The sequence below is a fragment of the Drosophila tropicalis genome, unplaced genomic scaffold (assembly GCF_018151085.1).
Source record: "Drosophila tropicalis isolate 14030-0801.00 unplaced genomic scaffold, ASM1815108v1 contig_463, whole genome shotgun sequence".
NCBI lineage: Eukaryota > Metazoa > Arthropoda > Insecta > Diptera > Drosophilidae > Drosophila > Drosophila tropicalis.
Window position 1 is genome coordinate 384,825 of NW_027172929.1, and position 27,744 is coordinate 412,568.

Genomic DNA, 27,744 nt, shown 5'->3' on the forward strand with positions numbered 1-27,744 from the left:
AACAAGGCGCCAGACGGGTGCAGTGCCATTTTTCAAAATGGACGGACCCCAACGAACGGACGAACGGCTGGCAAACATTTTGGCCCACAGCCAACGGGGCCAATGAGTCAGCTCAGCTTACCTCCAATAAACTCAACTCAACTCAACTCAACTGAACTGAACTCAGGTTGCTTCTCTTTTTGGTGGCCGCAAATGGCGGCGGTCAGGTGACTGACCAGTTAGTTGTTCTTGTTGCCTTCTTTAACTTTATTGATGGCCACCAACTTCAAGTTGGCCCAAACGAAGCAAAGAAATAAAAGGAAAAAGAACAAAACCAAAAATGGTTTTGGCTGAAAACAAACATCAAACTGTAGAGCGACCAAATCCAATTGAACTGGATATCAAATAGACAAATTTTATCCATACACCCATATACATGGATAGAGACAGTTATCTGCCATATACATACATATGTATGTATGTATATATGCCATGTATTGAGCCAAAGAATGTCCTGTCATTGCGGTTGACAATTTTTATTTGACGCTGCCTTGGCTAGTTTCAAATAAATACGCTGTGTCGCATAGTATAGTTGGTTGTACAGTTGTTGGAGAGGGTAGTTTAAAAAGTTCTTTGAGCTTTTGCAAGTATTGTAAGCACAGCGCCTTAAAAGTATGCAATTGTTTGTGTAAGGCATATGATCCATCGAAATGGGGCAATTTCTTGCAGTTTTCTTCATTGGATTTGAATGGTTTCATTTGTTCAAATCAATACTTATTGAACCGACCATCGTTTGTGTGTTTTTTTGTCTTCACCTGGCATTAAAATTGATGGTTTCCCAGTTGTTTTCTATGTTTACTGATATTTTTCCAGTTGCTGTGAGTGTGTGTGTGTACATAGTATGTTTTTTTGTTTGTTTATTCATTCATTCTGCTTAAACTGATGCCACAAATAACGTACCTTAAACTCAAACGGGACAGTTATAAAGGGAAATGCAAAAATACATGTTGAAAATCTTCTTCTTCTTATTGACTCAGGCGGCGGTTGATTTTTTTCTCTGTTTTTAAAGCTGAACGACAGCCACAAGGACGAAATAAAGTATACGCAACGTTGTTTGCAACCTGCTTCGGGAGGTTCATAATGCCCGTGAGTAATATGTTAAAATGACACAAAATACACACGACACACACACACACACTCACATACCCATACCTGACTGACTAAATGTCTGTCTGTCCGTTTGTCTGTCTATATGTCTCGTTGTCTGCCTCTCCTGCTGTTCTGTTTGTCGTTTAAGCATCGTGTTGAGAATTATTTTTTAATTGAAAAGAACTGCCAAGGTGTGACGCTTGTATAGGTAAGGGGCAAGGTGGGGTTGGGGTTGACAGTGGGAGTGGGAGTGGGAGTGGGGCTTATGGTTAGCAGATGGAATGCGGTGAAGTGGTTAAATATTGCAGCGTTGCGTTGAATATTTCACTAAATGGCAGCGAATGCATCTGAAACGTTTTTTGTTGTTTTTTTTTTAAATATGAACTTTTTTCTTTATCCTTAACAATTTGCAAGACACCATCTTGTCATTAAACTTCTCTACGATCTGTCAAACACATTTTCTTGATTGGTGATCGAATCATCAGAGATAGAAACTGAAAACTGACGAACACTAAGGACGAAAATCATTCAAAAAACGGCACAATTTCGACCTAATTAGGACTTGGCAAAGTAAAAATTGTTCAGTATAATATAGTCCATCCGATTTTGATCCCAAATATATTTCGACAACGTGTTCAGCAGTGGGAAAACGACTCCCAGGTAGATGGAATGGAAATACGAATGGCATTATAAATAAGATAAGTTGCAAAAAATTATGATTCGAATTAATAAACTCTATTTGCAAGGGCATAAAAAAGGCCCACAAAATCCATAAACCACATCCACACAGCATTTGTCCTTCAGTTGACGTCCTTTTTTTTTGTGTTTGCAGATTGCCCCCGAAACCGACAGGCGGCACTCATAATACTTTTATTATCGCAGAATTATATGACATTCATCACAAATTATTTAACAAGAATAACCTGAAAACACGTTAGGAGCGACACGACAGGAAGCGTAGGGCACTAGTAGACGGATCAGAAGCAGAAACAGGAGCAGGAGCAGCAGGAGAACTTAATCCACTTGGTTTTTACATGCCATGTCTGTTTTGAGTGGCTCTTAAAAATAAACAAAATATAATAAACAGAAAAAAAGTGGCTTCGCGTAAGCATCATGGATGATGGAAACGGAAAACCAACCAACCAACCAACCATCCGACAGTCGTATAATAAAGTAAGTTTTCACCTAAATCCCATCAGCGATTTTGATCTGATTCTTTAATGCATTTTCAAAATATGTGTGTATAAATTCGGTTTGTTCGCACAATAAATCATTAAATTTGAGTTCTCACAATGGCTCACTTTAAATGGCATTTAGATGCAATCGTTCTGCCCGTCTCTTGCCCGTTTCTGGTGGGGCATCATCCTGTACACAGGACTTTTCTAGCTTGGTCGGCACTGCTGTGCTGTGCTGTGCTCTGTTGGCCCATTCTTGTCTATGTAGTTGTAACTGCAGCTGTGGCAAAAAAACTTTTTAATGGTTAAATAAGCAGACGCTGCTCTTGTCCAGAGAAAGTGAGAAGAGACGAGCTTGTATGAGAAATTATGTCATGGTTTTCCATTTCATATTTTTGCCTTTTTCTTTCCATTCTATTTTACCCAGAGAGTAATTGATTTTTAATTATATCTGCAAATTTCTCAAAACTTGTGACGTAAAAGAATTTCATGTATATTTTAAACCAAATTGATGTCTCAAATTGTCAAGTAGAAGACTAGCCCAGATCCTAATACCCTGTTCCCACATAGGCATTCAAAAGAAACCGTTTCCAATAAAAGTGTTAGGAGAATACAATTACTATGATGGGGACATAATTCAATCGGCTTAATATTGTTCGCTTTAAAGTTGGAAGGCCACTTGCAGCATTTAAAAGCATATCGTTAATGAAAATTGACCATATCCAACCTAACGCCTACATTTGTATGTTAATAACTTACCTGATGTTCGTCAATGGCATCTCTCCACTAAATATGATTATCAGTAGTCCACACGGAGGTCCAACCCTAATAAAGAAGAATTAAAAATAAACACAGATTGGAAGAATTGCCTTGTACTCAAAGAATTCGTAATAAAGAAGACCATATGTGTCTACTCAGAAGTCTAAGCCCTTTGAATAATGAATAGAAACATAAGCCCTGATTTCTTAACGCAATCAATTGGAATCAAAGCTCATCATATTGACCCATTCAATATGTATATATAATACTCACTTATGGCGAATCCCTTCAAATATTTCCTTACTTTTTATTGTTTTTCGAAAGTTACCCTCATTCCCAACACATTTGACTTAAAAGTAAGAACTATAGCCAATTGTTTGATTGAGAAAGAAAGAATTTGTGTTTGTTTCTTAGTTGTTCTTATCGTTTCGTTTATTTTTTATTGTTTAAGCGTGTGTAAATAAAGCTTTCTTGCACTTTACTTTTACTTTTTTTTTTGTCAATGAAAAAAAAAAAAAACATGGTTCTTTGATAGGGATATACAATAATAGGTATCAATGTGTGTGTGTGTGTGTGTGTTTTGGTATGTAACATTAATGGTTTTTGTTTGTTGTTTTATAGATAGTTTTCTATAGGTATTTTATGGCTAAAACTAAAAGAAATCCATATATTTGGTTATAAGTAATACATATAGTAAATATATAGTTGTGTTTGATAAGTATTAACTATATGTTTCATATAGCAACTGCATAAACCTATACATACCTATACATGTGTACATATATGGTATGTGTATGTATACATAATTCTACTATGTTCACCTCTTTTGTACAAACTTTCCTTATTTCATTTTTTGTGTGTGTGTTTCTTTTTACTTTGTGTATCGGTGCAACTTTTTATTCTTCCTATATATATAATTTAGAACTTATGTCACGCTTTTTATTCATTTCAATAATATATACAATTAGAAGAAAAATGTATCTTCAGGTTTTTTTTTTTTCTTTGTTTCATTTAATGGTGTTTTTTTTTCTCAGTGAGTTTTGTTTGATTTTTGTTTTTAAGAAATTTAATTGGTTTTGGTTGGGAAGAACTGTAATTGGGATTACTTTTCTGTTTCTTAAATTTTTATTTAAGTTTTCTTAAGTACTGACCAAAATTTACATAGAATCACTCTCTTTCAATATAATACATACAATAATCGACAACAACAAAAGAGGAAAAAAAAAAAAAAAATATTAACAAAACTTCTTGCATCTTACTGGAACAAACTGCCGAAGCAATTCGCTTGAAAAGACAACATTCATTTTGTAATAATTGATTAAATACTTAACCAGTAAGATCAAACTGTTTTGAACTAATTTATTGGCTAGGACAAAACTACATATCCGACATGACATATCGGATTCTAGTCCTACAATATTTCCAACTCGTTGGAGCATCCTAAATTAAAGGTTTTACTTTTTGCTCCAGCTAAACTGTTCAAATAAACAGTTCTATGGGAATTTCTCTTGCTAACAATATTTGGATTAACTATAAATATTTCTTTTTTATATGTATATACTTATGTTTTGGTATAGTTTAATGTTGAATTCTGTTTCCATCTATGGATAAGTTGTGTATTAAAGTGTGGAAGCAAAAACAAGACCCTTTTAGATAGGAGCAGAGCAAATGTTTAGATATCATCAATTTACTATAACAGAGAAAAGAACAAGAAAATGGGATAGTTTGATTTTGAACTACATGAAAGTAGATCCAATCCTTGAGTTTAAATTTATATAAAGTGTAAAGTGCAATTAAGTTTGCTTTACCAAAGTGAAAGGGGGGCAGCAATTCGGATAAAAAGACAATGTTCTTTAAAAGGAATAGAGAGAGAGAGAGAGAGAGAGAAAGAGAGAGACTAAAAGAAATATCCATTTATATTTATGTGTATTCTATAATCGTAGATATATTCCTATATCAATATATTGTGTTAATACCAATAATCCTATTCCAAAAAGACCTAAACTTCCTCCACACACAGTTGATTATGTGAAGAAGTCTCCATGTGAGGATTGTTGATAGTAACACGATATGGCATAATTATTATATCAACGACATCAATTTTTAGATGATTTCAACACATTGGAAACTTATTCGTATATTTGATAGGTTCCGAGTTTATCTGCAATATGGCTGATCCCTATTTATGTCTATGTAGTAGTATTGATATTGATCGTTTCTATATGTACTTGAATTTGTTTGTATGTACCTGTACATATATACAGGGTTAGAGGTGTGTTTAGGGGTTTTGGTTATTAGGGTGCAGTATTCCGACCAATAACTAAATATATACAGGTATGATGACAGGGCAACTATCTTAGTACATATTAACAATATATGTATATATATATATCTATGTATATATATGGAAACACAGAATTCATAAAGCTAACAATTTCAATCTAAATATGTTTATTTTCCATCCAAATGGCATATGTCTTTATGGTTTATATATGTAGGTATGTCTATATATAGATAACACTATATCTTAATGTTTTCAATTGGATTACACATTATTTGTCTTTATATCGTCTATGGGAAGAATGTTATTAATTTATGTTGGATATTTTATATGTAACGGTTAATTAATTAGGTGGAAGTGGAAACGTTTAGGTTGTTAGTGAGTGGGTGGTTTGGGTGTTGGGGTAGGTGTGGGGCTGTGTACAGGAGGGACATTTGGAATGCAATTTCTTTAAGATTTTCGATTTTTCAATATCAGTTTTGTCTGTTCTTGGACCCAAAAAGTGCAATTATTCTATTTGATTTGATTTTGTTTGTTCTTTTTTGTATCTTAAAGTTTTGTGACGCTTTTGTCGATGACTCTCATCAGTTTTGATCCATCAGTTGGATAGATCGTTTGCTATATGTTTGTATATTGTTTATAATTATTGTTGTTGTGGTTGCTGCTGCTGCTATTGTTTATGGGACATCAGACATCTGTCTCATTGCTTAAGGGTCGCTGAAGTTCCATTAAATTGTGATTGGAAGTGGGTAAGGGCGCCTGGTGGGACAATTGCTTCTGCAAGATGGGCGGCGGTCCGCCATTGGCATTATCCAGCAGTGGCATCGATTTCTGGAGAGGTATAATGCCAGTGCTAGTTACCGTGTTGGTGCCTGTGCCAGTGGACGATGAGGGGGATTGGTGCTGTGATCGCGGACTGGGCGGTGTGGGTGTGGCCGGTATCTGATGCCAGTTAATACTGTTCTGGGAGGTAACATTGCGTGTCTTACGCAAAGGTGGATTCTTGGTCGATGTGGAAAAGGCCATGCCACGACGCAACGGTACTCTAAGAGAAGGTCGATGGGTTAGTTTGATAAGGCGGAGGTTTTTGGAAGGAATGGTAGTGGGTTTATAACAAATAAATCACTTAAATGTGCAAAAGATACAAAGAGACAGACAGACAGAGAGAGAAAGAGAGAGTGTGGGGAGACTGACAGGGACAGACAGTGGATAGAGAATGGACAGGGGGAAACTCACCTTGTTGGACTCGGCGGTGGATATGAAATGCCACGATGACTGGGCGATAATAAGAGGTTACCCGAGTGACTAGTTGTCGTACCAGGCACGAGCAATGTATTGTTACTATAAGTATGATAAAGGTTACTGTAAAAGACCCATGAGACGCCACAGACGACAGATAGAAATGTGCAAATGAAACAAAACAAATAAATATTAAACAAAAAGCCGGAAAAGTTAAAAAGCCCAGATCAAAGAATTGGGTGAAGTATAAGTAAGTAAAGTAATTGTAAATAAAATACAATAAAGTCCGAAAAACCAAAATGACGACGACAGGTTAAGGAGAGTCGGTCGGTTGACAATTACGGTCGATAATATGATGGTTCGTGGTGGATAGTGGTGAGTTGTGGTGGCAAGCGTTGCGTTGTGGTGGGTTTAATTTGGTTGATATCGGCGCAGGCATATGACAAAAAAAAAAACAAACAGGCAAACAGAGTTCCATACAATTGACACAATAAAAAAATGATTTATTTTTGTATTTGTTTTTTTTTTTTTTTTTTTTTGGGTTTTTTGTTTTGTAAATTTATAAATCTTTGTTTATGTTTTTGTTTTGGAGTTGTTTAAAAATAATTGTAAAAATTAATTATGTTATAAATATGTTACAAATAAAATTAAACTCGCTGTGAGAGTATGTGTGTGTGTGTGACTGGACAAATGAGTGTGTGTGTGTGTGTGCTTGCTTTTTAGTAAGAAGCTGGTCATATGGCAGGATCAGGACGACAACTTCAACTTACGTGTGACTGTGATGCATGTTCAGATTGGGTAAACTCTGGCCCAAATGGTTCAGAGGCTGAACAGAAAGCGTATTGGCCGAGGTTGAGGCAATAGTTCCGACCTTTGCCTTGTGTAGGCCACCAATTAGCTGTTGCTTCCCCTTCAGGACTAGTCCATGGTTGCCTGCATTCATTCACAGAAAGAGAGCCAAACGATTCGAGATAAATATCGAATGACAAATATCCATATCAAATGTGTGTGCGTGATGCACTTACCCGTCATAATGCTCGATCCTTCATCACTGGACACCGAATTGGTCTTCTCAAAGTCCACCGATATGTTGCGCGAATCATTCCATTCGACACTTCCGCTATGGCTATTATTGGCACTGGACACATGGCTACAGATAGAGGAGTTCATTGGGGATTTGCGCACACCGAGCGAGTCGGCGGTGCCGCCACTGGTAGCGCTGCCACCGAAACGGAAGCTATCACCCACATTGCCGCCAACGCCGCTGCTGCCGCCTCCCGATCCGCGCTTCAGTCTTTGGTAGATGGTTTTGGCCCGCCATAAGGCATCACACCAGTTCTTCGCCTCGGTGCATTGTAGCGTAAACGCTGTGGTTGCCACCTGGAACTCATTCAGGTAGACACAGTTCAATGTGTTGTTGGGAGCCAGATGAACCATCAGCTGGTCGGTCAGATATGGCTGACGAATGACCTTGAGAGCGCCCAATCCCTTCTTGGCAATGGTCTTGCACACCAGCAGCAAATCCGTTAGCAGAAAGCAATGTACATCCGATTTGCCCAGATTGTCCTTGAACTTGTGGTCACCCTCCATGAAAAGATGACGCACCGGATACGCCGGACAGCCACGCATGGGGGCACAAAGGTCGAACATCTGGCTGTGGTGTTTGATAAGCTTGTCGAGTACTTCGTTGTTGGTATCCTGTAGTAGCAGTAGCCGTAGCCGAAGCAGCAGCAGAGCAATTCATGGGCAATTGTTGTCGTTAGCTTTGCTTCATTAAATCGAACGGCCCCATCATCCCATTCCCCCTCTCAGATAACTTACCACGACATCATAGGACTCAATCCTTGCCATCACACCCTTAAGGCGTTCATTCTCCTGTCGCATGGTGAGATGATTGTTGACACTGCCAACAAAATTCTCAACACTGTGTATCATCACATCCATGGCCTCAATCTCCTCCACATCGCTCATGTGCTTCTTAATAGCCGCCAGCAGGAGGCTGTACTTGGTCAATCGCTGCATGGGGCGTACAACAATGTCGGCCAGCCGAAGGCGATTGCACATTTTCTGGGACTCGCACCAGGCCAGATAGGAGGTGAATAGAGCATTATTTTGATTGAGCTCCTTGCAATAGAACTGACATGTGCTCTGCTCTGCGCAGTAGATCTACAAACGGATTCAATATTATGCATAAACCTAATGGTAAGCTCGATTATTATCCGCTCCTCCTACCTTATATGGTGCAAAGATCGAGGCAAAGGCAATGAAGCCCTCTTGAAAGAAGGCGCATCTCATCGGTTCGTGGGTTACAACACTATGGGCCACCATTGGATAAAGCCAAAGAGTCCAAAATTTTATGTTTGCCTCGCAAACGGATCTAATATTGGAGAACAAACGATGCTGATCGACATCAATTAGCAGGCGTTCCTCTTGTACGGCTTCCAAACAGGCCAAAAAGAGCTACAAAATTATGCACAGAGATAACGCATGAAGATCGGGGTTCTTCATATTTCATTCCTTTTCTGAAATCTCACTTACATCTGTGACAGTTTGCAGGGCATGTATATAGTAGACTTCGGTGGTTACCAGCTCCCATATGGCCGTTTGTATCTTAATCTCACTCTCACTCATAGCTTCATGATGGACAAAATCCAACCATGATTTGTCCATATTCTGTAGATAGGCCAACGAATTAACCAAATCGGGGTGATCAAAATTCAAGGCGTCTGGCCGCTGAGGAACACCATTTTTGGCATAACTATTAAGTAATTCACAGAGTTGACTCTGCTGTGGATTCTTAATGCCGAATATGGAAGTCCAGCGTTGTTTGATTTGTTTGCCCGCTGCCCCAGCTGATTCACTAGTCTCTTCGGTGGAAGCGGATGACAACAGGCGAGGTGGACGTTGACGTGAACCCTTTGAGAAAGAGGGAGATGGAGGAAAGGGAAAATAAAGCGAATGGCCAAATAAAACAACACTCAAAGACTGGGTAGAATCTTACAAATGAGGCAGCCTTCTGTAAGGTCTTGCGACTACTTTCACGCTCGGTAATGATTAAATGATGTCCAGCCAGATTCTCCACATCCGTTTGCTCATCCAATGAGCTTGTCAAGGGTGAAGGACCTATTGAAACAACATAACATAATCCAACAGAGAATTATACAGGGGGCACAATCCAGGGCTATAACCATTCTTTTCATTACCTGCATCTAAAAAACTTGGCGTGGGATAATTGTCCGTTATTGTGATCTGATTAAAGCTAAGATTTCGCACACGCAAAGCATGACTCAGGGCATTTCTGTAAGTTAACATAATAAGGTCTTCAGACTGCCAAACTTTTCTCTGAAGATTCTATAGATTTTGAGTTCAAAGCCTCGAAAATCATAGAACGATTTGAGTGATTCAGTTTACTTACAATAAGGTGACACCTTTGGTCGCCGGTATAAATTCCTCATCTGGCTGCTGCGTTGACTCTAGGCAAAATAATACCGAAAAGAATTCGGAACTCGATACCTATATATACATTTATAGGAAAGATGGTGAATAGTCTTATAATCGTATTTTAATTAAATCACATAATTTGCATATGAGATGGAAATAGAGAGATACAGAGAGACAGAGAGAGAGAGAGAGAGAGAGACAGAGAGCGACAAAGAGATGTCCATATCACTAAAAGTTTAGTGGGAAGTTGAAACGGCGATAGGGTTTTTTTTTCAGAGTCGCTGCTTTCGTTAGTCAAAGCTATTAAATTAACCCCTCTGACTCTGAAATCAAAGCGAAAGAAAGACGAAAGACAGAAGTAACACAAAAAATACACAAGTTCTACACAAAAGTGTTTCTCCATAGAAACTAGGGAAACGGAAATTCATCTGCAAATATTTAAAATAAAAAAAAGGATACAGAAAAAAAAAAAAGGTTGTAGGAGAAAGGTAGCGGGTAACGGATATTCAGATAAAAAAAGAAAACCATATTCTCTGTGTTTTCGTATTTGACCCGGACCAGAGAGGCGGCAAAGCGAAGACAAAGTGGAATCCTCGCTGTGTGACAGGAAAAGAAAGCGGAAAGTGTGAAAAAGTGATGGCAGAAAACAAACGAATGGATGGCAGAACGAAGACTGAAGGATGCACGATAGATGAATGAGCCATGAGGGTGACAGTGGGAGTGAGGGTGACAGTGACAGTTGGGGTGAGGTGAAAATGAAAGTGTGCGCCAGGCGAAAGCAACTTTTTACTTTCTTTTTTTGCTGATTAAAGCGACGAAAAACAAATCGAAAAAAAAAACAACAACGAAAAACGAAAAATACAAGAGAGGGTTTCTAGGAGGAGGAGTTGGGGGGAGGAGAAAAGAATTTAAAAAAAACACAACTTGATGACTCTAAGTTATTCATTTCCCGACATCGTGTTTTGTACATTATTCACCCCTTTTGCTTTCAGTTACCGAACTCAACCACAAAAGGTTAGCAGTCGTTGGCTTTCAGGATTAATTAGAACAAGACCAAGGCAAGTCGGATTCACCTTCAGTTGGATAGACGGATGACGCACCGTAATTCAGATGCTCTTTTTGCCGTATATCCTTATGCGGTAATTGAATCCAAAAGATGGACTAATTAGGACTAATTATCGTTAAGATTGACAGAAGCAGAAACAAAGAATGATCGACCTTCCTTCTTTCCATGTGATATCCTTCCATTTTACTGCTTTGTGGCAATTGGTTTTCAATTTTCCAGAATTATCTCAGTGTCGGGTTTGGGTTGGATATGTGTGTTTGTGTGTGTGTGTGTGTTTGGGTAAGGGTGGGCGGGGCGTTTTCCTTTTTGGGTTTTTTTGCTGACTCACCTCGCTGCGTGTCAATAACGGTTTCTTGCGCTGCATAAACGAGGACTTCTTTGGTTTGTTTGTCCCTGCCGACACTGACACTGACGACGACGACGACGCAACGATCGCCTCGCCACTAGAGCCCTGAAACTGTTTTGTTGTGGTGGAGCAGGAAGACGACAAAGGTATTGAATGAGTCGGAGCTGGAGCTAAAGTTGGAGCCAATTGTTGCTGCTGCTTTTGATGCTGTTGTGTTGAATGATGAGGATGGTGAGACGGGTGGAAGTGAGGTGGATGGTGTTGGTGTTGGTGTTGGTGCTGATGGTGTAGAGTGGAGTAGGCGGAGGCGGAGCTAACACTACTGTGTACACAGGGACTGGTGGCACCTCGAGCTATATAACAGCCAGATGTGGAAGTGGATGTGGTTGTTATATCTAACGTCGGCGTCGGCGACAGTGAGAGCATTAGTGACGGTGTTCGCCGGACAATTTGTGGCGCTTGGGTATAGATCGTTGGCGGATGAGATTGACAAATTTGAACTGATTCGGTTTTATCCAACTAAGAGCAATGACAAAGCGTTGTGTGTGCGTGTGTGTGGGCGGATATATAGCCGCAGGAAGTAGGCACAGATATACAGAAGACAGCAAGGGAGAGAAAGAGAAAGAGAGAGAGACGTAGACAGTTACAGTGAGAGTGTTTAGAATTGAGTTAACATTTAAAAGCTTTAGTCCAAAAATAAATTAAACAAAAAATACTACAAAATTCAACTCATTCCAAGCAAAAATCGAAAATCATAAGTAAAACAAACTTTTTTCTCACTACCCTATACTATGTTCAGGTTGTTTTGGATTTAATTAGGAAATGCTGTAAGCGATAGGCAAATTGAAGGTCATAGAAAATAAATACAAACTGAAGGAAACTTTCAAATGAAGCTGCTTACTGTAGATGATGCTCTACATACTTAGTGTTTAATCACCTTGCATCTATGGCCTTCTACTAACTAAGACTTCATTAAAGTTAAAAAAGTTTGTTGTATTTATAGAACTGCATATCGTTTTGCCATCAATAAGCAAATGGCAGAGCTATAACCTGGACAAGAACAAACCTTTTAGGCAAATTATATATGTTTGTGTATGAAAAATCTCTATGTAATACGCACTGTTGCCCACCGAGAGCACAAATAGCCAATGTGTCCCTTTTCTAGTCTAATTCTCTCAACAATTTGCCAAAAATTGATCATAGAATTTTTTTTCATATTTTTTGGCAACATTTTCATTTCGAATACGACAACAAATAAGAGGGAAAGAAACACAAAAAAGGATCCATTGGAACCAATGTAAAATCACAAAAAAGAGAAGACAATTCTTTAACTGAATAGAAACTAAGCTAAAAATCATTGAAAAGTCACGTACTGTTGACTAAGGCCATTCAGTAGTAGGATAGGACAGGAGGTGAGAGGTGTTAAAGTGGGGCTACGAGGTAGGGGGTGGGCTGTATGATGGGTGCTTGTTAAAGGTTTTTCATAATGAATAGTAACTACCAAAAAAAAAAAACCCACACACACATATATATATTTGATGTAAGTGTGTATGTATAGACACATCTTACACATCTTGAGAGATAGATAGATACATATAGAAAATGGGCGTAAAACAAATGACGAAGAGTAAATCAATGACAGCTGAGAAAACTCCAATAGAAACTCAAACAAAAACAACAAAAAAAAAAAAGAAGCAAACTTACAAAGAAAAGTCGTTTGTTATCAATTTTCCTTATAGAATCACCACAGCTAAGTAAAGTAATGTAAAGTAACGATAAAGGTGCCAAACTATTTACTCTACAAACAGTGCACCAGGAGAGATAGAGAGTGAAACAAGGAGGGGGTGAAGGGCTAAGAGGCTTAGGTGCTACTGTGTTTAGCATGCAATTCAATACTTGTATGACCTTCGCTTATCTTGGTTGCAACTTGAATTTTCACTTACCACAATAGACTGCCTGCCCAGAGAGGCTGCTCCCGCACCCATTGTTGCAGTCGTCGTTGTTGTGGAAGCCATCGCTGGACCTGCACCTGCTGTTCCAGCTGCTGTGGTAGTCGCTGTTCCATGTTGGCATGCCACCACCGTATCGAGGCCATCCAAATGCGTAAGGCTTTTCGATTTCAACTGAAATAAAGTGAATGCCAAATGAACACAATCGTTTCGAAACCAAAAGAAACAAAAAAAAAAAAAAAAATGTACTCGAACATATACATATATATTTCATATTCGTATGATACGTCGACAAAAAATCAATCAAGCGCATTTCTCAGATATTCATAATTAAATTTTATTCTTATTGTTGAATTTTTTTTTTCTCTCACTCTTTTGATTTTTTGTTGTGTGTGTTCAGTGATAGTTTTATTTTATTATTGATTGTCACATGCATGTAAATAAAAGTTGATCACATTGTAAAATTAAATAAAAAAATATATCAAACGTAACGTAACTGAACAAAGAAATGAATGTAGACATTTATTTACCCCTTAACAAGTACGAGCAATTAAAATTGAATTCAACATCTCGAGAACAATGTCCTTGAAAGAGTAACAAAGGTTCTCACCTCTTTTGTTTTATAAAAGACTAGATAAATACTTGATTTTCCTTTCCGGCATCGGCAATATGCCCTTTGATACTCTACGAAGTATTGCCATCCATAAATTGAAGTAAAGTCAAAAGCATTCGCCACGATAAATTCCATTTAAAATTTCTATGAATTCATTTGCATATATTGAAAAGTACACAATGGTTTTCCATTCATGTTGTGTCCGAATTTAAACAAAACAACAAAAAAACAAACAAAACAAATAGCCATGCGACAAGAAAACATATTTATAATAAGGCGACAAATTTTTACATGGCCAAATAAAACAAAATATGTGTGTGCATAGATTAAAGAAATATTCAAGATACTGCACGGAATTTCATCGGGAATTCCATTGACTCCATCATTTTTTACGATTTCTCAACATTAATTGGAAAAGTCCCTTTTCGTGCTCTTGAATTATAAGTGCTGCTCTCTGGCAGCGACACGGAAAAATGCAAGTATTCTATATCTTTAATTTCGCTCAACATGTTGGATGAGTGATATTTCCTCTTTTGTTCAATTTTCTCATAGTTTTCCAAAATCTTTTGTGCGCGAATATTTTCTTTGTGCTTAAGCTTTGTTCAAGAAAAAAATAAAACTGAAGGAGAAGAAACAAAAAAAAAAAAAAAAGGAAAACTCAGAGAAAACAAAGAGTTAAACCCGACCATGAAACGACATCGATTCATAAAATATTTCGCGGTTTTTACTACAAAGCATAATATTTTCAATGGCTTAAGGCAGAAAGAAAATCTGCTAGACTTCGTTTGCCCCACACTCCCCTCTGCTGTATTCGGTGTATTCCCATTTCGTTTTCCTTCTTTCTTTTCCCTGGCTATGGTGCAGCTTCTTGCAAGACAATGAAAAAAAAGACTTGGCTTTGCCGGAAAAAGTAAATTGCTTGCAACGAAGGCGAACAACTGCCACAAAAACACACACAGATGCAGCTGGCAAGGAAAAAAATGAACCGTGCTGCACCTTTGGCCCTTCCCTTTGCCACCCTACTTCCATCCATTCTCTCAAGAGAACCCTAGACGTGTCGTTGTTGCGCTCTCGAAGGGTTTCCGTTGCCTTGCTTAATGCACTGTGATTACATCAGTCAAGTGCTCAGTGCCAGGGCCATCATCAAAGTCAATGCCAATGGCCTCAGCCTCCGTGTTTGTCCGATTCGCTATGCTTCGCTCCTCTACGCTCCCCCATGGCGTCAGTGGGACGCCGCCCAAACATTTGCCCATTTCAGTGCCATTTCATAGTCAATCGAGTTAATCAAATGGGCTAAGCGACTTTGGGCCGTTATGAATATTTGCGAATTTGCCTTAAATGCCAGCATTTGCCTTAATTCGTTTACTTCCGTTGTTGAGACATCAAATAGACACAACATTTGCCTCATATCCTTGAAGAGCCCCGCCAAAAACCCCAGCCAACATACACTTAAGGTAATGCGTATGGCATGAATAACATTCCCTTCGCTTAGACCGTTTCAGCTATTCCCGACAAAAATGAATTCCATTCAACATATTTGATATCCTAACAGCAAAGCAGTCAGTTGATTTTGGGAAACAAACAGAAACTTATTACTTGATTGGAGAAGATATTCATTTTTCGGGTATGCAACAAAATCTTCTTTAACCCTTAGTCAGATAGTTTGACTAAATTAATACATATATCGAAATTCTCTTTGGAAAGGGTATTCATGTCAATGTCATATGCCTTTGAACTATTTGCGCGTCTTCTGTTGTTTCTTCCTCATTCCTTTTCGTCGTCGTCTTCCATCCATTTGCCACAAAAATCTGTTTGTAAGCATATGTAGGACTCCCGTGGGTGTGTTCAAGGATTCTCGCGTGCTGCGTCTATTATTTTCTTCCCCCAATGCTGACGACATTATTTCACATTTTGTTTTGGCAATTTTCAAGCTTGAGTCTTTGCTTGGTTTGCTCTTTGCCCTTTTTTCACATTTCTGTTGCCATTTCCTTTAGCTTGCTTGCTTGCTTGCTTCTGGTCTTGCTGTTCTGTTCTGTTCAGTTCTGGTCTTGGGTCTCGTCAGTGTCGTCGTTGTTGTCGTTCTTTGTTTTAATGTTGTTTTTGTTTTCTCTTGTATTCCTTTAGTATTTATTCTCTGTGATTTCTTTGCAGCTTATGCTTAAAGCTAATCCCATCCTGGCAACGTATTTTCATATGTTCTCTCATTAGAGTTGACACAGCTGTTGTCATAAATTCATTTCGAGCTTAGCCAATAAAAATGTATATCCTTAACTAATGCTGCTAACCGCAGAACCCCATTAGTCCACCCGACCTCTTTCATTTTTAGCCACTTCCAAGTGATTTTCAATGTGACCCAATTTCCTGGAAACCTTTTCCTTAAATTTAATTAACTGGACATCAACTGGCTGGCTCTTGTGTAGTATAACAAATTTTTATTACAAATGAAATTTAAATAAATTAAACATTTAGTTTAGTATACACTCTGTGTGTGTGTGTGTGTGTGTGTGTGTGTGTGTGTGTGTGTGTGTGGCTCTGTGGGTGTTTGTCCGCTTGTGTGCACACGCAGAGTGAAGTCCTTTTCAGTGGTTCGGTCTCTGTCTGCCCTAGGCTTTTTGCCTCTGCCCACAACGAGGTTGAAACAACAAACGAACGCGTAAAATAATTGCTAAAGACAGACGAAATGCATTTTTCACGTTCTCACTTCACGGCCTCTCCACCCCCCCCATCCATTCCATATAGTCGTGTTGCCATCGCGCTTTCAAAGTGTGTTAAAAACTTATTGCAAGGATATACATACATATGGTAGACTTATATGGCTGGATTATCGTGGTAATTGGTTTCTTTAATCTCAAGTATATACTTAAATAATCTTCTGAAATTATATTTATAGACATTTAACAGTGTCACACATGTCGTATGCATAATAGCGAGTTAAAATGCTCCATACGACATGTTGAACAACAGATTCATTTTCAAAGAAATGAAATGAAATGAAGAAATTAATATCGTTATTTTCGTATGTGTTTTGATTACGTTTTAATTAGAATTTTTATAAATGCCAAAAGAGAGTTAAAAGCTTAACAAATTGTTAATTAAACAATATACATATGCAGGTATTTTCGAATTGTTTGTGGTTTGCGGCCAATGGTTAAATACACTTTGATTCAGAGCTAGCAATTAAGAGATATTTATGTCATGCAATCTTGATAGCTTGGTTGGTTTTCTCTTTTCTGTTGCATATAATTAAAATATCGTATTAGGTATGGGAGAACGTATATTTTGCCCTTAAAAGTGTGCTATACTTTTTGTTTGGGTCTGCCCTGTTTGTCTTTCAGCAATTGTTTTTAAGCGAAACTTTTCCAACAATTAAACACACAGACACAGTCACGCATTTGCATATGGCAAAGTGCATGTGAATGTCCGAGTGGAGTGTAAAAATAGTTTTCGCATTTCCTTTTCTATGTGTTCTGTGTATTTGTATCTACCTGGAAATAACATTGTAACTAACAAAGTGAAATGCAATTTGTTTTGGCTTCGACTGACATGAAACTTGTTATCAAAGCGCGATGCGATGCGACGCGATAGTAAATCGCATTAAATTAAAAATTGAAAACATTTCACAGGCATTCCAAATGTATACACAGGTAAGAGCTGATGTATGTATGTACATATGTAGATCTATGTGTGTGTGTGTGTAGGTGTAGGTGCGTGTGGGTGAATTCTACGTAGTTGAGTCATTCCTAAAATCCATATTGAATTAAACATAATCTAAAGAGAATTATATAAATTTCCCATCTCCCACTCTTTATTTTCTCTCTTGTTGGTTGTCTTTCTTGTCATTCGGCTTGGTTGTCTTAATCCCGATTTCTATAATGTTACTTCTTGGAAGAAGAAAAATAACTGAGGGGAATGCCATTATGCAGCGATAAACGGATTATGGCTTATTGTTCAAGCTTAACGATTTATATTTAGATATATTTTATGCTATGCTGAAGCGAAAATCATAAGAATTTCATGAATTGCAGATATTTCTTGGCACCCTGTAAATGAGTTAGGCATATTCGATCCAGTAGAGAGTTTTTATAAACGATGAGAGAAGCATGGTCTATTACTACTTGTATACTAGAAAATATGACCAAAAAGTCTATAGACAGAAGAGTTCCACTTACGGCCCAAGGCTAATATCGCTTTTGGCTCATTCATTCATACGATGGGGCTTGGGGCTCTATGGTTATGGTTATGCATGAGTCGTTCATGCCAAGTTATTTGAATTTAGGGCAGCACCTCCCATCCCCATCCCAGTCCGCAGCCCTAGAGAGGAGAGTCCGGAGAAGAAGAAGTCGTGAATGCAATTTATTGCTTGACTGCACTTGCGCTAATGCCCTTTAATGTCTGTCCTCGGGCAACAATTGAATGGCGAATGGGGGAGCCCACATTCACATATATATCAACCATACATCTCATCATCTAGAACGATGTCACGCCCACATCTCTCAATTGAATAGACATTTCTATGCATTTACGCTTCGTATGCGTAATATTATACTGTTATTATTATTTTATTGTACACACATACATATGTATATGTACATATGTATATTTATACAAATATGTACATAACTGTATGTATGAACGTGTATGTAAAGTAATAACCGAGCGACTGCACAAATTGAAGGCGGTGTAGTGGGCAAACTTATGTCGGTCACTGTACATGTTTTATTGCATATTCTATTCGAGCATGAAAGCGGTTATATTGCCAAATTGAATTTATGCATTTAAATTCAAATTGAATTTATTTGAGAGCACGGCTGATTGACTACCCATATATCCTTGCATTCAATCCGAAAATTCGACCAGTTGTCATTTCAACATACAGCATATACGATGACCACTTGGCAACAAACACACATTGCAACAGAATGCTCGTAAAAGTGCACTTGTTTCTCACGAGGGTCACATTATCAGTTGCTCTCGAATGTATTAAATTATCGTCTTTATTCTGTGCATTTTGCAAATCAAGATTCATTCGAAGCATTTACTTTCAAATTAACTGCAAAGTCAAACCATCCATCTGAAGGCTAAAATGACAGTTAAGTGGGCAGAAACTTAAACCAATTGAAGGATAAATCAACCGAGTAGAGTTTAATCTCGAATTTAATGAATTTCATTAGCCAGCAGTTTCTGAGAAATTAAAGCGAAGAAAAAAAGAAAGTTTGCACGCTAGTTCTTCAAATGATTAGAAGTTCATTTTCAAGTTAAAGTACCTACTTATTTATGGTTCTGCAGAAGCAGGAAGCTGGCGTTTAAGCAAACTATTTGTTGCATACTTCTGGGATTCTATGAAAAGTCACGAGCGGAAAAATGGAATCGAAATGCTCACCTTTTTCGTTCTATAAGTTGGTTCAATTCTAGTCTCAACTTGGAAAATATACTAAATAATTTTCATCTACGTGAAAGCCAAAAAAACTTTAAAAGTAGCCCTTATTTGTGGCTAATTTGGCAAAATGAATATTATCATTATAATTTTGTGCTTGACCAACAAACCAGAAAACAGAAAACATATCATAATAATGTACTCAAATAATAAATTAAGAGATATGAAATAATTACACAATTGTAATCTGAGAGCTGAAAATATTTAATCAAAGTTAAATAAATTTAAATTGTACTTAAAGTCCTAAAGTTGAAATGCTTTTTCAACTGAAATCTGTAAAAAACCAAAAAAAAAATAACAAAAATATAAATGAGTAGCCACGCGAAAGAAGCAAAAAAATGAAATGAAAATACAGAAAGGAAGAAAAAACGAATATTTATTCTCATTTTGTAAAGTAAATATCTGATTAAGGCTAAACATTTGCGGATAATTCTCTGAATATTTTTGTGTTTGTTGTTTTTCTTTTTTTTTTTATTATTCCATGTTTTTTTTTTTTTTTTGGCTCACCTGCAGCTTGCTGGTAGGCGGTGAGACCACAAGGCAAATCTTCATGGTGGCCCGTAAAAATTCTTCGCGTTTCGTGCTTAGATCCGGTGTAACAGAGCCCGGCGATGTGACAATTGCCGCTGTCTGTTTGAGGGGAGCACGTTTGGGGGACGTCATGTTGCTGGCACTGGAACTGCTGGCCGGTAGAAATGGATTCAAACTGCGCACCAGAGTGGCCGAATTGAATTTACTGCTACTCTCTCCACCACCCATGGTGACTGGAGTGGGGGCCGATGAGGAGACGGCTGGGGCATTTGTATTGGTGGGACTCTGATGATGGAGCAAACGTGTCGGCGAATTCAGACTAAAGAGTTTGCGTCTGTGGCGACCTGGAGTGGATGACGAACTAGACGCCGGACTTGGTGTCGGTCCAGGCGGACAACTAATGCCGCTCTCACTATGAGTGGATGACTCTTGCGAACCGGCGCGACTATAGGCGGGCGTTGGCAATTGCGCTGAACGCGAATCCTCTTCAAGTTGTTCACAATGGCCTCCACTTCCTTGCTCCTGCTCTTCGGAGTACGTGCTGTGATATGTTCGAGCTGTAATCTCCGGCAAGAAGGGGTTATTCGGTGAGGTCAGAGTGTATTGATAGTATTGTCCAGCTGCCGAATCGCTGGTGCCAACACTACTCTCCACGGGCAGAGTGTCTGTCTCATCGGGTGTTGTTTCCTCTGGGAACGAGCTGCCATGAAAATCATGGCCATAGGCTCCAATACTGCTGCCCCCGCCAACACCGCCACCCAATTGCTCCCATTCACCAGATGAGGAGTTGTGTGAGGATGCCGTAAAACCCTCATTCGAATGCCCCAAATAGCTGCGTGAACTCTCGTTGCTGCTCTTGAAGAGGAAATTCTGCAGGCGGGTCAAACGAACGGAGCTACTTTCACTGGTCAGGCTACAGCTTCTGCTGGTTGTATTCGTTGTTGTAGATGTTGGTGGAGGAGCTGCTGCCGTTGCTGTTAAACCAGTTGTTGCTGTTGTGGCTCCATTTGGGCCAGTCACTGGATTGCTGCTCGGAGCAGCTGTGCTCACCTCTCCACCCATAGGGCAAGCGTTGGTGCTGGTGGTGACAACGGCTGCCGTCCAATAGTACACACTCGTCTGGGAGCTGCTCAGCTCACTCAATTGTTCGCAATTGCTCTCTAGCGATGTACTCGAATTGGTAGTGGCCACACTACTCAAATGCTGATAGGCGTACTCTGGCGGTGTACACTCGTCCGGGCTATCCAAGAGCAGGGCGGGATTAATGTGCCCGCCCAATGCAAGGCCAGGCAAATGTAATTGCACCAAATTATTATTTGGCCACAAGGAGCAAGAGGACGATGCGGATGCGGATCCGGTTGCTGTCGCTGTTCCCACCGCTGGCCCTGTCACTGAAGGCGGTGACGGTGTTCGACGACTCTTCACCTTGAGCTCCTCTGCCGTTGGCTCGTGCCGTTTTATCTCCAACGATCGATGCTCACTGCGGCGAAATGAGCGTCGCAGGCGTTCGGCAAATTTCGATGGCTTTGCCAATTTGACCTTTTCAGTCTTTTCTTTGCGCGACTTTGGTGCGTCGTCTGATGCGTCTCCTGTTCCTACGGTAGCTGTCTTCTCCTCTTTCTCGAGGAGTTTCTCGTGCATTCTTAATGCCTGTTGCTTGCTGGCTAATATGATTGGTGGCGCCGCAAAGCCACCACCCATTACGGCCAAACCACCGCAGCCGTTGCCGTTTTCTTGCTCTTTATCTTCTAGTTGTTAAGTTTTCTCTTCTATTTCTCTCGAGATAGATCCTTTTCCTCCTTAGTTCACTAAATTTGAGTTTGTTTAATTTATTTATATACTTTTTTTTGATTTTTTTTTTTCTCAAGCGTTGATTTTCCCCAAAAAACTAATAGTTTTTGTCTTTTTTTTAAACTAAATTTATAATTTATGAATAATTGTTATTTGTTTTTGTTATTGCTTATCCTATTATTTTGTTAACGTTTTCTTTTGCTGTAAATAAATAAAAAGTACTTTGTTTTTATTTGAACAATTTACCTTAGTGGGAGAGAAGACTTGACAAGATAGAAAAAACTGATAAGTTGACATAAGATTTGTAACTTGTGGTTAATTAAATTTTGTTTTGAGATCTACAATCTATATGGATGTCTACTGCCAACACTGATTACCGACATTTGCGTACCCTTGCCCAAAGGGAGGATATGAAAAATAGTCTCGTAAACGGAGAAAAATTTGTTCAACTCAAACAAGATAGGGGCACGCGATTAAGGGCAAATCTGTGGGGATTTGCATAGAGTATTAGAAAGTTTTGTCAATTTGTCGAGTGTGGGGGCGCCCTCACTAGGAGGGCGGGGATAAGCCATTGCATAATTCATTCACCACCAAAATCTCAACTAATTTGTTGATGAAGCAGTCAATGTGGATTTTGGGGGCGTTCGTTGTCTGTTTATTGAATGGGTGGGGGAAAGAAGCAATGTCATTGAAAGTATATTGAATAATCAATGCTCCGCTGTGCATATGAAATTCACACACAAACACACACACACACACACATACATAAATATATATATATACAAATATCCTTCCTTTTTTTCATGGCACCTCCGCGTCACCGTTTTTGCTGGCCAGCTATTACCCATTCGCAATTTTGTATCATTTCGAGGCGGGCGGGGGTCGAACTTTGAACTTTTCGATTTTTTGATTGGGAGAAATGGAAAAACGTGTTAGCATTTCAAATAAAGGCGAGGCCGGCGTTCTTCCTCACTATTTCCCTCGCTTACTCTCTCTCTCTGTCTGACCTTCTCTGTCAATGTGTTTCTATGTGTGTTTTACATAATTTGTCCAATGGATGGTACGAGAATAAATATGAAAAGTTGAAATGGATAAATCAATGACAAAGTCAGAGATGAAACATTTAATTAATGCTCAGTTAGCAAATGGTCAGGGTCGTCTTTTAGGGGTCAAATTGATATCCCTTCTGCCTGTTGTTAACCACCCTCTTCTGTCTCTATCATGCTGTGAAATGTTTGCCACAGCTGACACCGGAAATCGACATAAGCCTTAATTAAATTGCCATGCCGTATGTAGGGAAAAAAACCGAGGAAAGTAGTATACATATATAGGTTCTTTTTTTTTCAAGAGAGAGAAACAACATTAAAAACAGCCACACAACACAAAGTGCTTTCCTCTACAGAAAAAAAATAAATAAAAAGAAAATGGAAAAAAATACAGAGTATAGGAAAATGGAGAAAAGAGCGTGAAAGAAAAACATGATGAGGCATGCTCTCACATTTATTTGGCCAGTAGATAAAAATGCTACAGGAAAATCTTCAATATTTGCCACATTAAATAAATTGCACCATAGACGGACGCGCAACGTAAACGCGCGCGCGTCTCTGTCTTCGACGTCGCCTTCGTGTACGCCACCATTGTCGCCTTACTCCTCTGCAACCCTCTCGAGCTTTGCAATTCACTGCTTTTGTTATACCCTTTTATTGAATGGTTGAATGGGCGTAGTAAATTGAAACCCCTCTAAAGACTGACCATTAAAAACTAGAAGACAGTAAATGACTTTCATGAGTTTTTTCAATTTGCCTATACAACTAAAGTAAACTAGGGTATGCAATGGTCGATCTTTGAATTTGAACTGAAATTGAATTTGTTTCTTGTGCTTTCTTTCATTCGTTGTTTTTTTGTTTCGTTGAATTCTGCTGTTGATTGCGATGGTCAGAGAAACCAATGGAAATATGGCCATAAAATGGCTCATAAAGCTTTATTGTTATTAATATTATTTGCACACACACACTCATGCACACAAATCTAAATAAATATATGCACAACAGGAGAGTTGACAGGCTGACGACGCCTGCTGCCTGCCTGTGAACCGCCCGCCTTTGGTTATGTCAAATAAATCATTGCATACGCCTGGGCGCCTCTTAAGCACGCAACACCAAAAAAAAAAACAAACGAAAAACAACAAAAAAAAAAAAAAAACACCAACAAGAACAAGAAAGGTGGCTTGGCTATATTTTTCCAACGAAATTAATGTATGTACGTATAATTAAGCTGAAGGGGTCAGGCACAATTCATGTGCATCGGCGTTGGCTATAAGCTTTAATACATAGAAACCCAAGACACACTTTATGTTGCCTACATTTCGGGGCAGCAATTTTTGAAAGCAAGCAAACACCAGAGCCGAGAAAGGCATAGACTAGGCGAGGAAAGGCAGTTGGGGGAGGCTCCGAAAAGCGGATAGCTATCTAGTTGGACGGTCGTCAGAGGCACAGGGTTGACACAGGCAGTCAGGCAAGAAGCAGGCGGCAAAGTTCTTTTCAATTAAATGTTTTCAAACGCCTCAGACATTTTACTCTGTGCTCTATGTGCTCTCGTGTGCATATATGTATATATGTGTGTCTGTGTGAAAGTCTCCTGATGTATAGGTGTGCGTGCGTGCCCTTATTGCCACGTTGTGCGTTGTCCTTGTGTCATATTAACATATTAAGTACTCAAGGAAATAATGAACATACAATTTTATTCTATAAAGCATACCACTTCCTCGATGAGTATATGAGAGCCAAAAAGGACCAAAATGATCAAGTATACATAAAAATATCTTTGAAATAGATTTGTCCCAAATCCCAATGTAAATTGTTAGTATACCGAAAATAGTATGAATAGTTCTAAAAAAAAAAAACATTAGAAAAACCTAAAGCTCTATTAAATGAACCAATGTGAGGGTATGAATTTAGTTGAATTTTGATTAAAATTGCTTTGATTCACATATTGCACAAGGATTGTTTGCTTCTAAATGCTATTTTGTGTGTACAAGGCACAGTGGAATGCATATTGAGTTTGGCGAAATGGGAAACTCGTAAAAAAAAGCACAGATGACGTTGTATGAGTAACATAGATTGTTAAAATAAAAATGAAATATGCGTGAAACGCAGGAGGTGGAGGGCCATGTTAATTGAAATATTTTTCATTATTTTAAACTTAGTGCCTGGCAGGTTGGTGGCCTAGGATGAGGAGGGTGTGGAAAGAGGAGACGTCTTCTTTTTTTGATAACTCGATTGTATCACGGCAACATAGCGAACGTCACGCCAGAAAGACAGCCAACGGTGATGCCTGTTAAAATAGCATCGCAGAGCGTTTAAAGATAAGCGAGCAGGTTGTTCCGACTTTCATTAAATTAAATTAAATGTGTGTGTCATACGATAAAATTTTATATATTCAAACCCCACCACGGATGTTGTCGCTGTTGTTGGTGTTGTTGCTGCTGCTGCTGCTGCTGCTGCTGAATGAGTTCAAGGAGTTTTACAATTTCAGTGCAGCAGCAAACAAAATCCTGCCACAACAGCAACATCGACAACAACAACAACAGCAAGCCGCCCGTCATTTCCGCTGCTGTTACAGATGGCTGGTGTATATGCCGCCTCCGCCGCCGCCTAATGGTGGGTGTGGGTGGTTGGTGCTGGGTGGTGGGTGGAAGGGCAGCAACAATTTAATTTTTATTGTTATGATGTCATCAGCATAAGAACCCAGTGACTATGCGCTGACATTGGTTCGGCTTGGTTCTGTTTTCTTTTTTTTTCGTTTTTTGTGGGTGGTTGACTGGTCGGGTTCTGGTTTTGCTTTAGGCCCTTTCGAAGCTGCGAAACGTGAGCCTAATACAAATTGGCCGACGAGGACCCAGGAGACTGAAGACAACGATTAGAGGATTGGAGTGAAAGGACTCTGACTCTATATATGTAAGTCTCTGGTTGTGATTTATGCGTGAATTGTCTCTGGGGCCACTCGCGCGCTTAAGGTATCACACGCACACACGCACACACACACACACACACACCAATATGCGTTCAGGTGCACCCAAAATCTAACAGAGTCCGCCAATAACTGCTGCTGCTGCTGCGGCTGATTAGCATATTGCAAATTTATGGACTTTCAAAGGATTATGACCCGGAGCAATTACTCATTTAATTGCAAAAAATTCTTTTTATGATCGTCAATACAATGTAAAGTGCAGATTTCCTTGCCATCCTTTTACGCTACACTGAGCGAAAACTACATTAACTAAAATGTGAGCATTTGAATTTGTTTATTATACAAAGGATACAACATTTTCAAGCTTCTGGGTTATTAAATGTCCTTTGTGTACCAAGTTAACTTATCTTTTTTGAGTGTAACAACTTTCTTTCATTGTTGTCATGAATTTTGGTTTCTTGCTGCAAATTTATACAATTTATTCCATGGTCATTTAAGCAGAGCTAACCGAGTTTACCTACTAGTTTATGGTAAATGTATGTAATATAATATTTTGCTGAGCAATCAAGTGGCCAGGACTCGGGCGTCTGGGGCTGAACAAGAAGTCTAAGAAGAAGACGACGACGACGACAACAACTATAACAACACCGATGACTACGAGGCGTGTTTGTAGAGAGATTGTGGCGGATGGCGGATGGTGCGCACCTTGTGCATAAAGTGAAAGAGTTTGATCGATAAACCAAACCGCAGCAAATCGAGGTCTCGCAAACTCAAAACCTGACAGACAGACAGGCAAGCAAGCAGGCAGGCAGCCAGGCTTGGCAGACTCAGGCTGAGGCCCAGGCTGACTGACGTACAAACGACGACATACGGGGCTCTGGCAGTCAGTCAAGCAAAACTTTTTTGGCGACACACTGGCCCGAAAATAAAAAAATAAAAATTGATTTTAAACTTATCAAGCATTGGCAGAAAGGTTCCCAATGACAGTTGGTGGAGATAAATATTTGTTCTGATTTTGATTTATGCAAAAAAGAAAAGGGGTTCTTCATATACCCAGTATACAAAGGCTTGAAGGGCATATTAGTTGCTTTCAAGAGCTAACTAAAGTATGTACAATGTCTTTTTTGCGATCGACCTATTTAAGTATAATCAATTTGCAATGTCATACTCGGATTTCATTCAAATATCTCTTAATTTTATAGGGTATCTCAGATGTCGGCAAAATGAAGCTAGTTTTTCTATATTTTACTGAGCGAACTTTTTGATTAAAGCAAACCAATTTTGCACTGACAAAAATTGAGTTAAATAAAAAAAAAAAACCATTGAGAATGTAATTCATTCAAGTGTTCTTCATAAATGTCAACTGCAACTTTTCTTCCATCTCTTTCTTTCTCTGTCTCTCTCTCCCTTACATTCTCTCCCACTATATATGTCTATAACTCTCGGTTGCCATTCATTTTGATTGCAGTACTTACCTTAGCTCAGCTCAGCTCAGATTCAAATTCATTAATGGTGTTCGGTTTGTTGTTGTTGTTGTTGGTTTGCTGTTTGCTTTCTTGTTGTTTGTTGGTTGTTTTGGTTGTTTTGTTGGTTGGTTGTTGACAAGGAGGAGCCTACTACCGGGAGGAACCTATTCAATTTCAATTTCGATTTTGACTTTTCTTTTCTTTTTGCGCGTCTTCTTCTTTCTTTTGTTTAGTCGTCGTTGTTGTTGTTGTTGTTTCTGTTGTTGCCTCTCACCGCACATTTATTTTTTGCAATTTGTTTGCCTCACGGTTTTGTTTGGCTTTTTATCTCTCTCTCTCTCTCACTCTCTCCCTCACTCTCTCCCTGTTTTATTTCCTTTGTTTACTTTTTTATATTTGTTTATCTCACATCACAGTGTGTACTTGCATATGTGTCTGTGTGAGTGTGTGCCACACATACATGCATAGCAAGCCTAAAATACTCGTACCCCTTTAAACTATACGAAACTAAACCTGTTTCACACTGCGTATACGTAATTTTGTTCTATCTCATACA

General features: G+C 38.9%; 1 protein-coding gene across 7 annotated transcripts; it reads right to left on the reverse strand.

Annotated features, from left to right (window-relative positions):
- Positions 1-3,464: 3,464 nt before the first annotated feature.
- Positions 3,465-27,705, reverse strand: LOC137574419 (mucin-5AC). Of its 7 annotated transcripts, none has more exons than XM_068286716.1 (14): positions 27,198-27,705; positions 19,939-21,954; positions 13,379-13,558; positions 11,418-11,954; positions 9,998-10,095; positions 9,786-9,880; positions 9,584-9,705; positions 9,121-9,498; positions 8,815-9,042; positions 8,404-8,748; positions 7,608-8,280; positions 7,353-7,515; positions 6,580-6,684; positions 3,465-6,388 (listed from the first exon to the last, which is right to left on the reverse strand). In XM_068286716.1, exons 2-14 carry the CDS (start codon positions 21,661-21,663, stop codon positions 6,031-6,033), a joined length of 5,007 nt encoding a protein of 1,668 aa, XP_068142817.1. In that variant the 5' UTR covers positions 21,664-21,954; positions 27,198-27,705; the 3' UTR covers positions 3,465-6,030. The 7 variants fall into 7 exon arrangements, with proteins under 7 accessions (XP_068142817.1, XP_068142816.1, XP_068142818.1 ...); XM_068286715.1 differs by having other exon boundaries at positions 6,580-6,705; XM_068286717.1 differs by lacking the exon at positions 6,580-6,684 and having other exon boundaries at positions 27,198-27,704.
- Between the last annotated feature and the right edge of the window lie 39 nt (positions 27,706-27,744).

Coding starts and splice junctions, on each gene's coding strand:
- LOC137574419 (XM_068286715.1), bottom strand. CDS start 21,663: ATGGGTGGTGGCTTTGCGGCGCCACCAATCATATTAGCCAGCAAGCAA. Junction 11,955..13,378: donor TGGGCAGGCAGTCTATTGTG/GTAAGTGAAAAT, acceptor CATTGCTCTTAG/TTGGATAAAACCGAATCAGT. Junction 9,881..9,997: donor ACCAAAGGTGTCACCTTATT/GTAAGTAAACTG, acceptor GTTAACTTACAG/AAATGCCCTGAGTCATGCTT.